Raw genomic sequence first — 11797 nt, 5'->3', positions numbered from 1 at the left:
TGCCAGAGTAGCGCGCGTCGTGTGTAATGTACACCCTTTGAGGTGTGTAGTTGCCACACAACGGTAATCGTCATCCGCCTTCTTGCGTTTCCTTGAAAACGGCGCGCTCGCTACTTTCCTGTCGAGAATGCTCTGTCGGGTTGATAACGCGCATGCCGTTCGCGCCTTACCGGACTCGCAGCGTTGAAGAAGGGAAATGCGGACAAGACAGATGACGGTTATTGTGTGGCAAGATGCAACCCAAAGGGTGGGAATTTGAGTTGCGGAAACAAAGCACTGCATGAGCGGAGATCTGTCTGTGGCGGCTGCTGTGGATCGCGTCCACGCGCTACCTCGCGATCTCCCGATTAGCAAAGCAGCCGCGCCAGCTAATATGTCGCGAAATGAAAGCACGTTTGAGCTGCTGTCGTAATCGTCGGTGAAATTTTTTGTGTTCCCCATTTTCAGCCCGCACAAGACTTCGCCAAGCTCGTTTTCCACTTGAGTAAGTGCAACAGCTGTGGATGGATGGATGGAGTAACTTGAGTGAAAGGTCCTGCGAGCTACGGGGCGCTGTGTCACACGTTCGTTTGCGATTGTGATCGAGACCGATCCGGATCGAAATTCTCGGCCGCGTTATCTTTTGAGAGCGCGCTCTAGATAAATGCAGCCGAACGACGAACCACTTTAGCAGCATTATTCCGGATTCGTTAACATTATAGGAGAGTGCTTATTGTCATGATAAAGCTTAGTTACAGTCATAGAGTTAATATAACCAAAACTAACCCTATGGTTACATTGCTAAAGGACATTTGAAGCTTCGCAGGAGCCAGCAGAAATCGAAAATGACACGTCGAATGTGCCACAGGGCACTAGGCTGCGTTGATTAATGCAGGCCGCGTATATTAGGTTCAAGCAAACGGAAATTAAAGAATTATACATCAGGTAATTTTTCAGTAGTAGTTAAGGCAAAGGGTGAAATTTATGAGACAGGCTAGAAATGCACTCATTAATGTGCTTGTGGCCTCAAAGCTTCTCGCCGAAACTACACCGCACAGGTTTCGGAAGCCATGTGCTGCTCGTATGTTTTGCTGTGGCCCTTGCTTGTTTGGAACTAACGGAACCATGCAGCAGCTGCGTTCCTAGCGCTGACGCGCTCTGTTTCGCTTACCCTCTCTGTTAACAGGTTTAGACTATTCATGCTGTCGGCATAATGTGCAAAATGGCGAAGTCTTTGATCGCAGCTGTCAATCATTCGAGTGGCCACTAGCAGCCGTCGCTCTGACTCGCTCGCTTTGGTGGCTTTGGTTTGCTTGCACTGTGCGACAGCCGCTGAAACTGCTGAAACCGTAACGTGGCACGCCGGTTGTTTTCCCTCCAGTTAAAAACTGCGTCGACACTGGTTGTTCTCGCACTGCCATGACTGGGAAACTGCTAGCACGGGAAACCTGCGGGTCCGAGATTCAGCAATCTTACGTCAAGTTCGAGAACAGCGATAAGCTGTACGTCGTGAAGCGATGGCCTCGCAAGTGGTCATCGCTGAGAGCGTTTTTCAGCGTGAGTGATCACCCTTTTCTGCGCGTGCGCCAATCGTTATCGTTCCAGACATATCGCCGCTAGATTTTGACGGCCGATCGTGGTTATGTTTATCTCTCACGTTGGTCACCGCGCACATGCATTATGCGCCAACTGAATTTGCCTTTCGGTGAGGGTGAAAGCTTTGCCGGTGTTTATAAGCGCGCAGTGTAGCGTGAGTAACCACTTGTAACCATTTTTATCACGCTGCAGGAAGTATTTCTCCCTGTTGGATATCCGGACAGCGTGAGCCGTGATTACGCACAGTACCAGATATGGGACAGCATCCAAGTAAGTTTTGTCATGCAAGTTTTGAGACGCCACCTCTTCCCCGTGCAGACCGTTTAATTTCACACGATCATTCCCAGCTTGCACAACTTCACACCGTCTTTCAGTTTGCATTGGCTTATTTGTGTAGGCTTTCGCCAGCAGTATTACGGGAACGCTCGCTACCCAGTCCGTGCTCGCGGGCGTTGGAGTTGGGGACCAAGGTGCATCTGTGTTAGCTGCAACAACCACTTGGATACTCAAAGGTAAGCGTGCACTGATATAGTGAAAAGCACAGCGTTTATTTTGTCCTACCGCTGGCCAAAGTGAAAAAAAAAAGAGGGTAGGCTTATACACTGCGGCCGTTGCATACACGAAAAAATAATTACTTCGGCAGCGCCGTCAATCAGTACTAAATTCACCAGTTCATTATCTGCCACTGTATTTGGCTACTGTGTACAAGCATAAAAAAATGGCATGCGCTGTTAAGGTGTCTTAATTTTATACTGCTGATATGCAAAGATTCTTTAGAAAGGTTTACGTTAGATGGTTGAATTCAAAACGGAGCTCTTTAATCTGGCTTCTCTTGTGGACAATGTGGTGACTCGTACAAGGATGGGATCGCGCAGCAGTTGTAACCATTGCGCCATCGCTAGCTGGTCATGTCAGCTTGGTGTAGGCGTGCTTGCAGATAAATGGGTTTCCATTGCAGTGCTGCACCTAATACTGTAGTGGTCTCAGCATCTCGTTTACGGAACTGACTGGAAGTGGTATCATGCAAAGAGTTTCATTTAGTAAGTAGTGTGCCATGATGAGACAGTGCAATGGTTATTTGTACAATGCAAGCTGTTTCGTAGTGAGATATTGTCATGGTGCAAAGACTGATACGACTTTAGTTGCTGTGAGCTGCAGGAACGGCTATGGTTGCAAGATCCATTTTATTACAACTAATTCCACATTGTCATCACTGTGGCATAGCTTGTCAGTTGCTGCGGTTCCTTTTGGGTAATAACTGGCAGTTATTTTTACAAAACACCCTGGCCACAGGATAGAGTTCTGGCTTGCCTCTTTTTCTTGTGGGGTTTCAAGAAACCTTGCCAAGTTGGTGGATGTTCATACTTCACAAAATAAAGACTGCTTTAACAAAGATGAGGATGCCGAGAGGTACATTTACACACGAGCACGGACACTCACTAGGAGGTTACTAGTAAGCACACAAATTGTATACAAACACTAAACTACTTGGCAAAGAGGTTTTACCCGGCTGGCTTTGTCGTGCATGCATGGCTTTTAATCTTAAGATTCGGCGCCCATGTGTGAAACCACCTTTCTCTGTCCTTGTTTTTGTTTGTGCTGTTTTTTTGTCAAGTTTGCATGTTTGCTTGATATGACAGCGAGGAATAAACCTCTAAAGAGCAACTACGGGCTGTCCAGAGGGCCTGCGACAGGGCGGAGGACCACAATCTTCCTACCCTGACGTGGGTGCGGCCCGCGACGGCTACGGGGACTCCCTGAAAAGGGAGGTACCCTAACGCTGTTCCTCAGGACCATTAGTAAAGTTCCTTGTCTGTCTGTTGCATCCTTGCCACAAACGGATCAGAAACACCAGTACACTCGTAGTGTTTCAGTAGCTGTGATGTTCTGCTTCCAAGTACGAGGTTGCATGTTTCACTCTTGCCCACCTTTGTTGCATTCTGAAGGGGGCAAAATGCAGAAGTGCTCGCGCATCACGCTCGGGATTTGCAGTGGTGCCACGTTTTCTTCTGTTGTGAGGGGAAGAGCACGATTTTCGTTGGAGGTGCATGACATCCATCCCTTGCAACTCCATGGGACTAGGATGGTGGCGATTGGAGAGGGGGGCACAGCAGTAAATATTGAGGGGGGGGGGAGGGAGTCTACTGGCCATCATTGTATGGTGGCATGTAACCCTCGGGTGGTCAAAATTAATTTGTAGCTTTCCACTGTGGTCTGTCGTAGCCCCAATGTATATTTATATGTTAAATTCGGTCGGTGAGTCAAAAACAAAACCTACAGTGTGCTTAACTCACTTTTAGGGGATTTCCACTCTGCCTGCATCCTTTAAAAACCTACATTTGGAGATAGAAAAAACAACTAGGTCAAAAAAGATTGCTGTTTAATTTCTGCAGCCCTGCTACTCTTTTATCATATTTATTTGTTAATGAGCGTTGCATACTTCTTAGATGTTTCATGGTGCTTTGAGTTGACGGGTTTCAGTTTGCACCTTGCTGCTGTTGTGCTGGGAGCAATGTTGTTTTAATTTTATTTAGTTTATGTTAAAGTATTCTTGATGCGTGTCAATTTTACTGGCCCAATATAGTTTTTCTAACTGCTGTTTTGGTGGTTCGGAGAAATGTATGGCTGCCCTAATCTCTTGCTCATCTTTTAGATGGCACAGGCATGACGGGGCGGATCCTTTTTGCCTGGTTTCAAGGGTATGTTGTTGATCTCGCGTACTGTTGACCACAAAACGTATGGGACACGGGTCACTCAAGAAACGTGAATTTCTCCTATGTTACAAAGCATGGTGCTTCTAATTTTATCGATCACTGGCTCAGTCGTAAGGACTGCTACAGATTGAAGCATTACATTTGAGCCTATGCACCAGGATTAGTGGGAATTCGGTTTTTTCACAGATCCTGTGTCCCACAAGCTTTTGTGGCCGTCTCTACATTGATTCCTTAGCAAGTGTTTCTTTTGTTGGTTCATTTACATTATTCTATCCATTTTCTTCACAGCTCAAACCTTGACTATGACTCCAAGAAGTGGAGGTGAGTGCCTTATAGCAATCCTCTCCTGTTGTAATTATGTTATTTTCATTTGGTGTCTTTATCTTGACACCTTTTGTAAGGTGAGCAGTATTAAACCTTGTCATTAGAGAATGGCAAATGTGGTAAGAGAATTTTCGTTGCCTTGTACTATAAGAAATGTCGTTACCATTGCTGCCATGTTTATTTGGCTCTTGTGGATTGCCTAGGAACTGATAATGCATTGTTTGCGATTGTCTTGTTTGTAGGCTGTTCGCTGACATACTGAATGACGTCGCCATATTCCTGGAGCTCATGTGCCAGTATTTCAAGGGATATGTGACTGTAGTGCTTTGTGTATCCAGCATTGCAAAGGTATGTCCTGTAGTGCATAGCCACGAAAAATCTTGGTACACTGCCCTTTGCAAAACTTGGGTGTATCATATTGCCAGCACAGCTGCTTGTCATGCATCATGGCTGTTAATAAGAGGCTTGAGTTGTACTAATATTGGGCCAAGCGTGGTAGAATTGTTGCATTAGAGAAGTTTGAAATTAAATGATACTCATTTGAAATCTTGTCCTTTTTATTGTTAATGAGCCTCCTCATTATCTAAACTTTGTAATATATGTACTGGCAATAATTTGCCATGATGCAGTTGTTTCTACGAACCAGCTTTGGTACTCGGGTAGTGAATGCATCGGGATGTCGCAGTGCCTTGTCTCGTTGCGTTCCTGTAATCGCCATGACTGCTGCACATGCAGCCAGAGGAAATATGCACAGATGTCTTATTCATTATGAAAAACGTCATACCTATCATCATTGCTATACGAAGTCGCCATATTTTGGTTTGTGTTGTGACATTCCAATAATGTTGACGTCAGCTCTGGCATATTGAGATACATTTCTTATCAATTTAATATATCTGTGCATGAAACCAAGGTAAGCCTATTCCCACCTTTATGCACATATCGGAGGTTGATGCCTTCTCGCTTTCCATGACACTCGCATCTTTCATCTCTCGTACGTTCTGCAAGTTAGATGTCTGAACATAAAGGCACTAAAGCCATGATTTTAGGGGGGCTTAAAGAAAGAAAAATTGTGAACTGGGTACATACTGTTACGGGGATGTTGCGGGTATAGAAAAACTATATTTACAATATATATATATATACTACAGGATGAGTTGGAATAGTTAAGATGGCTGCCCACCAACAACACGCAGCAGCCAGCGTCTCCGACCTTCTTCTTCCTCTCTCTTCTTTTATCCTTCCATAACAATATCTTCAAAATAGGTCAACCCACGATTGCAGAGATGCTATGACCGGAAGCTGTTCGCTTTGCAAGACGTGCATCTTGTGCACATCTGAGGATTTGTGAACAGTGCACTGTAGGGTGCCATTCTGTATAGTTTTGTTCTGTTCTCTGCGTCCAGTCCATTGTGGGCGTAGCTGGAGGAGCAACTCGAGCGGCACTCACTCAGCACCAGGCTCGCAGCAACAACATGGCCGACGTGAGTGCCAAGGACGGCAGCCAGGAGACCCTGGTCAACCTTGCGGCTTTCCTCTTCAGCCTCCTCCTGCTTAGGATTGTTGCTGGGAATCCATGGTTCGTATGAGTGCTGAGTTGCCTCTTCACTCCACGTATTTTTTGTGGGCTAGACCACTATCGAACAACACTAAACGCGTATCCATTAAAAGCCGACAGGAACCCTGTGTTGGCAAGTAGAATTCTTTGGGAAAGCTGTGCAAGTCAGCGCAAACCAAAGTTCAAAACTAGCCTTGCCCACTCGCTAAGCTGTTATTCAAGCAGGGCCCTGATATGTTTGAAAGGGACACTAGAGAGAGATAATTAGAGCTGTGTTAAGTAAATTTCCTCTCTACATTAGCAAAAAAATGTGATTGCCATGAGAAGAGGCCTGCTAAACCAGAAAGGTGCAAAAAAGAAATTGAGCCATTCCACTCTGTGAAGGTGGAAGACAAGTGAAGCTGTTTAGCACACGGCACAGAGGTGACACAGAATTTTGAACAAAGGTACAAATACATTTATTGTCTTGATCGGTGGTCATCGTGACAAATGTTACATACACATTTATTTATATGCATTTGCATGGACGATTGTATTGGCATTGCATTTTTTGCCAGGTTAGGGGAGGTATGAGCCATTTCTGATGATGATGATAGTTTTTGTTGACGCAGAATAAGAATGCACGGAAGCCTAGCCATAAACAGCTTCGCTGTGAAACAGATATGTGGCAATGCCACCTCTCGGTTACTGCACCAGCTTGCTTTTACATTATCAATTTTGACAGCACCTGCTCAGGCCCTTATTGGTAAAGATGGCTTGCACTGCATTCCAAAAAGAGCCAAATACTGGACATAACGAGGGCAAAGCTTGGCAAGCTTTAGGTGCGCAATGTGTTGCAATATCCCGAACACACACAAAAAAAAATCTTCGAAATCCGTGACGTTCGTGACATGCCAACACTGAGCATCAACATGAAATTCACAAATAGAGCTTTTTCGATTAATTCGATCCTGAGTGAAAGTCCTGGTTGGCAAACATGCATATCTATGGCCCAACATATTGTTATTGAGATCTTAAAGTTTGCCTTTGCTGGATAACTTGACCTTGACCGAACAGCATGCACATGCTTGATTCTTCTGGTGACCCCAATAGCGTCTGTCTTGGCAGAGCTTATGGGACAGTGAATACATTGAACATGTGTCATTTCCTATCGAAAACGTCTCTTTTTGGCCTGCCCTAGGAACATTTTAAAGTGATAACTGTAGCTTGCAATGTCAGAATATCATATTTGCCTGATCCCAACGCACAACCGCCCCCATTCTTTTTCAAGAAAATTGGGTTGATAATTGCCTGCGTGGTACAATCGAATACAAAACGAAAACCACCATTGCGGCATTTGTATGCTTTACCGCATAACAAAGATGTATTGCTGTGATGTTGGCTTTAGGGAACTAGCTGCTATTGTGCAGCACGTATTATACTCACGGGCTACTTTTCTTGGCTGTGAAGCGAAAGCTATAGGGGCAGAGCTCCTGCACATGTCTATTTGTACGCAATTTAGTCTGTGCGAGCTTGGCACCGCTTTCTCTGACCTTGAGCAACTTCTCTATTTAGTGAAGGTAGAGACAACTAACTTGTGGTAATAAATCGGTTCATACACATTCAATATGTACAATGTCCTGAACAGCTGTCATCGGCAGCTTGCATCAAAGCGTTGAAGAAAGCGTATGATCTCTGCATTGGTGACGATCTGGACGTGCAACTGATGCTGGCGTCAGTAGAGGCGGCGCAGCAGTCAGCTTGCTCACTCGTTTGTACATGCTGATGGTTGCGTTTTCCAGATGGGTTTGTTTGGTTTCCACGTAGATGCTGGCAAACACTTGTTTTCTATGCTTCTGGCAGTCTGTTGTTGCTGAACTTCAACAGCCTCTCGGGAGAGAATATGGCGAGACAGGAAGTGACGAACGCTTGCCAGAAGACGTGGGCGCCCTATTGCTTTTGAGGAATGTGTAAAGTGTGCGATTATCTTGGGTATGCGAAAACCCCAATGGCTGCAGTGTATTTTTGCTGTGCAAGGGGACAGTGAATGCATAAACAAACATTATCTTCTGCCGGAAAAAATTTTTTTTTTCAGGCCTGCCCTCAGTGCACTTTCAACAATAAATTGTTCATTCTGAATTATTAGTGTGCTTACCCAATTTCAACGCACTCCTGTCGTTTTGATGAAAATTTGTCTGAAAATTGCACCTTGCAATCGAATACGAAACCGCAAGCACCTACTATCAGAGGTGGCACCTGCACCTTTGTCGGCACAAGATTGTGACAGAACGAGTTCTTGCACAGCATGGCACCAATGATGCGCTGCCTTCAGTGTGATTGTAAAGCTCATTGACAAGATGTTGTTTGATGTGTTCTCACGTTTTTGGGGTTCCAGAGAATTTTGTGCGTCGCAGGATAAACTAGTGAAGTATATAGTCTCGGCATGGGCAACCATGTTTACGATTGGTGCACAGTGGCTCAGTATGTTCGGAATATCAAACGCGTAATGTACTGTGTGGATGACATGTGGTCCATAGACAATGATAACGTGCTACCTCAGAATAACATCATTGAACAATAAATTTTCATTCTGTGAAATTAAATTCCACTGGTTTCATTTTTTCTGGTTGTCAGAAGTGGAAGCATGGTACATCTTGTTAAAATGGATGCACATTTATACTTTATTTAGGAGCTTAATGTCATTTTCGTGTTCGTTTTCTAATTTGAACCCATAAAAACTGAGTGCGCAATTTAAATGTCATGTTACAAACAGGCTGCATTAGCATCACATGTGCGTTGTTTGGTATTTTTCCTTTGTTTGTTTGTGTATATAAATGCGAGTATAGTTGCCTTCTAGTTGACTTGGCCATAGCAAGACAGGTAAAACTTAGTTCAAATTAGCCAACATTACAGTTAAAAGGAAGCATTTAATATGTGTGATGCCTTTTGGCACATTTGCAGACAGACGAATCAAAAGGAGTTGAAATAAACCAATGTGACAACAGTGGAAGTCGGTTGTACATACTGTATGCACAGATTGGAAGCCATGCACTTGAAGCAACTGTACTGGAGCCTGCTTTTAATTTTTTGTGTCCTCTCTTGCTTCGCTCTTTCTTCTAGGTTTCTCTACAGCGTATTTATTTCTTTCACACTCCTGCACATCTATGCAAACTACCGTGCTGTGTCCTGTGTCGTGATGGAGACCTTCAACCGATCTCGTTATGCCGTTGTGGTCAGGCGTTTCTTGGAAATGGCTGGAGACATTGCGCCTGTTGGCTGGGTTAATGCCTGCGAGTCGGTGTGGATTCAGTGCGGCAAACCATTTGTCAGCATCAACCTTGGTGTGCCTTTGTCCTCGATCGCACCCACTTCAAAAGAGCTTCAGTGCAGAGTTCAAGATGCTGTCGGCGATCGGAAAGCAGTCGGCGATCAGAAAGCAGCACCTGCGTACCTGCTTGCAGTCGTACGAGACTCGTCGCGGCACTACAACATCAACATAGTGCTTTCCAATGAGAGCACAGTGAAAGACCAGATGGAGGCCATGTTTCATGCATTTCTGCTCGAGTCTATTCTGCTGAAGCTGAGGGTTAGCACAGACCATCCGTGGGCAGCAGACATCGCGGAGGTGGAGAACACCGCAGAAGACTTTTCCAGTGACGACCACAGGTTGTGCCGGTCTTCGAGGGCCATGGTGAACAAGTGCTTTCCGCTGCTCTGGAAAGCTCTTGAAAGCTCAGAGTGGCAGATTGACCGAGCTCTTTTTGGGGCCACAGAATGGAGGGTGACTTGGTGTGAGGAAGAGACTGTATCGCCAGGTAACACTTCACATTCCAAGCAGATGTGAGTGGCTGGGCATAGCACGTTTCTTTTGATTGTGGAAAGGCACATTTCCCATTCTGCATTCGTTGTGATTGACAATGTGCCACGTGTGGGAGCCGGACCACAACGTTTTATACTGTGACCGTTTTTATAAACGCCAAGGACCATTTTATGTGAACTGTTCATTATTTATCCTTTTTTTTATGTATCAAAGATGATACTATGCAGCTATGGTTTCTGCATAATTGTTACATTGGCTGAAAGCAGTGTTCAGTGGAGTTGTTCATATCACTTTGGGATAATTAGGTTTTAGATCTTGGGGGTTTTGTTGGCACCTGCCATCAATGTGGCATCAGCCGTCATTTTAGAGGCGTGTCGGAAACATGTGCTTAGCGCAGTGTTATGACCGGCAGTGTGCCATATGCTTGCTCTGTGGTGTTCACACTTTTGGTACCTGCTGAGTCAGCTATGGTGTCAGCCTTGCTGCACTTGCTGTGCTGTGGGCATGCTGTTACTACTAACAGGGCCATGTGTGGGTAATAGAAGTATGCCTGTGTGATGGCATACAAGCAAGTCAGTTGGGTAGGTGTCCTTACTTACTTTTACAGGAGTAATTAGATTTAGTTGCCCAAAGTGTCATACTTTGATCACCTGGAATCTTCATGAAATTAATAAACCTTTGTTCTAAATGGTGTGTTGTTTTGGTTAGCTTTGGTTTGGCACGAAATGACTGCACCATGCACATGACCTCTGAAGACAGTTGTGGTTGCCATCCGTGGTTTATACCGTGGCAGCGCTACAATCCTATGCCACACATATTGTCAATTTTCTTGACTTCTGGTTTGGAGGCACTACTCTGGTAATATCTCCAAGTGCTCTGTATAGTTGTACACACGAAGATGCTCATTAAAAGCAGCACTAATGAAGATAATGTTGAAACAAAATGCAATGTACTTGTGAAGTGTATTGTGTCCAAAACAATGCACAGGCTATGTATGGAAGACACTGGAGTTTAGGGGGGAGCAGGCTCCGGAATAATTTCGACCACATAGGTTTCTTTAACATGCTACTAGTAGTAGTAGTATAAAACTTTTATTTAAAAAAAAGAAAAAAAATCGCATTCAGGTCCAGTGGGTGGGTCCCTCAGTCCAGGGCCCCACTGGCGATCGCGGCACGCCGGGCTTGGTCGAGAAGGGCCAATTGGTCCTCCCGCACCGTGCTGGCTAGCCACACCTCCCACTGCCTACTGTTGGAGTTTTGCCCCATAAGGGGTGATTGGATTTCTTGTGGCCGACTCTGGCACGACCATGTGATATGGTCAAGAGATGGCCGCCCTCCGCACCAAGGGCAAGTGTTGGGATACCGGGTGGGGTGTATGTGGTGTAGTAGGAGTAGGTGTGGGTATGTACGGGTTTGTAGTCGGCGCCAGTCCCGCATTTGCGCTGAGTCCAAGGATATACCTGGAAAGCTATATTGTTGCCTTCCTCGTCTCTGTGCCTCTAAGATATCTTTTGCTGTGATCGGGGATTCTACGAGAGTGCGTTCCGTCGCTCGGATGCTATATTCTCGAGCGAGGCGGTCTGCCCTCTCGTTACCCGTCACTCCGGCGTGCGCCGGACACCACGTAATAGCGTGGTGTTCCGTGAGATTTCTTCCTAGGATTTTGATGGCGAGTTTGGGCAGGGTGCCTGCCATGAAAAGGCGACATGCCGACTACGAGTCGGTTAGTATTACCGCAGAACGTGCTCTATTTTCAGCGTCACGTATAGCCAGAGCCACCGCAGTAGCCTCTGCTGTGGCCACCGACCCTGTTCTGACTGTTGCGGAA

At 45.5% G+C, this 11797-nt stretch overlaps 1 protein-coding gene across 4 annotated transcripts; it reads left to right on the top strand.

Annotated features, from left to right (window-relative positions):
• The first annotated feature begins 332 nt into the window (after window positions 1–332).
• On the top strand, window positions 333–10661 carry LOC139056058 (RUS family member 1). 4 transcript variants are annotated; one of them, XM_070533883.1, is made up of 9 exons: window positions 333–484; window positions 1361–1536; window positions 1768–1845; window positions 1973–2087; window positions 4229–4274; window positions 4578–4610; window positions 4856–4961; window positions 6020–6192; window positions 9271–10661. In XM_070533883.1, the coding sequence occupies exons 2-9, from the start codon at window positions 1399–1401 to the stop codon at window positions 9992–9994; spliced, it is 1413 nt and encodes a 470-aa protein (XP_070389984.1). In that variant the 5' UTR covers window positions 333–484; window positions 1361–1398; the 3' UTR covers window positions 9995–10661. The 4 variants fall into 4 exon arrangements, with proteins under 4 accessions (XP_070389984.1, XP_070389983.1, XP_070389985.1 ...); XM_070533882.1 differs by lacking the exon at window positions 333–484 and having other exon boundaries at window positions 1079–1536; XM_070533884.1 differs by lacking the exons at window positions 333–484; window positions 4229–4274 and having other exon boundaries at window positions 1399–1536.
• Window positions 10662–11797: the final 1136 nt, after the last annotated feature.

The sequence above is a fragment of the Dermacentor albipictus genome, chromosome 2, assembly GCF_038994185.2.
Source record: "Dermacentor albipictus isolate Rhodes 1998 colony chromosome 2, USDA_Dalb.pri_finalv2, whole genome shotgun sequence".
In the NCBI taxonomy this organism is placed as follows: Eukaryota; Metazoa; Arthropoda; class Arachnida; order Ixodida; family Ixodidae; genus Dermacentor; species Dermacentor albipictus.
Note: the sequence above shows the minus strand (reverse complement) of the source record. Positions and strands in the feature narration are given on the sequence as shown.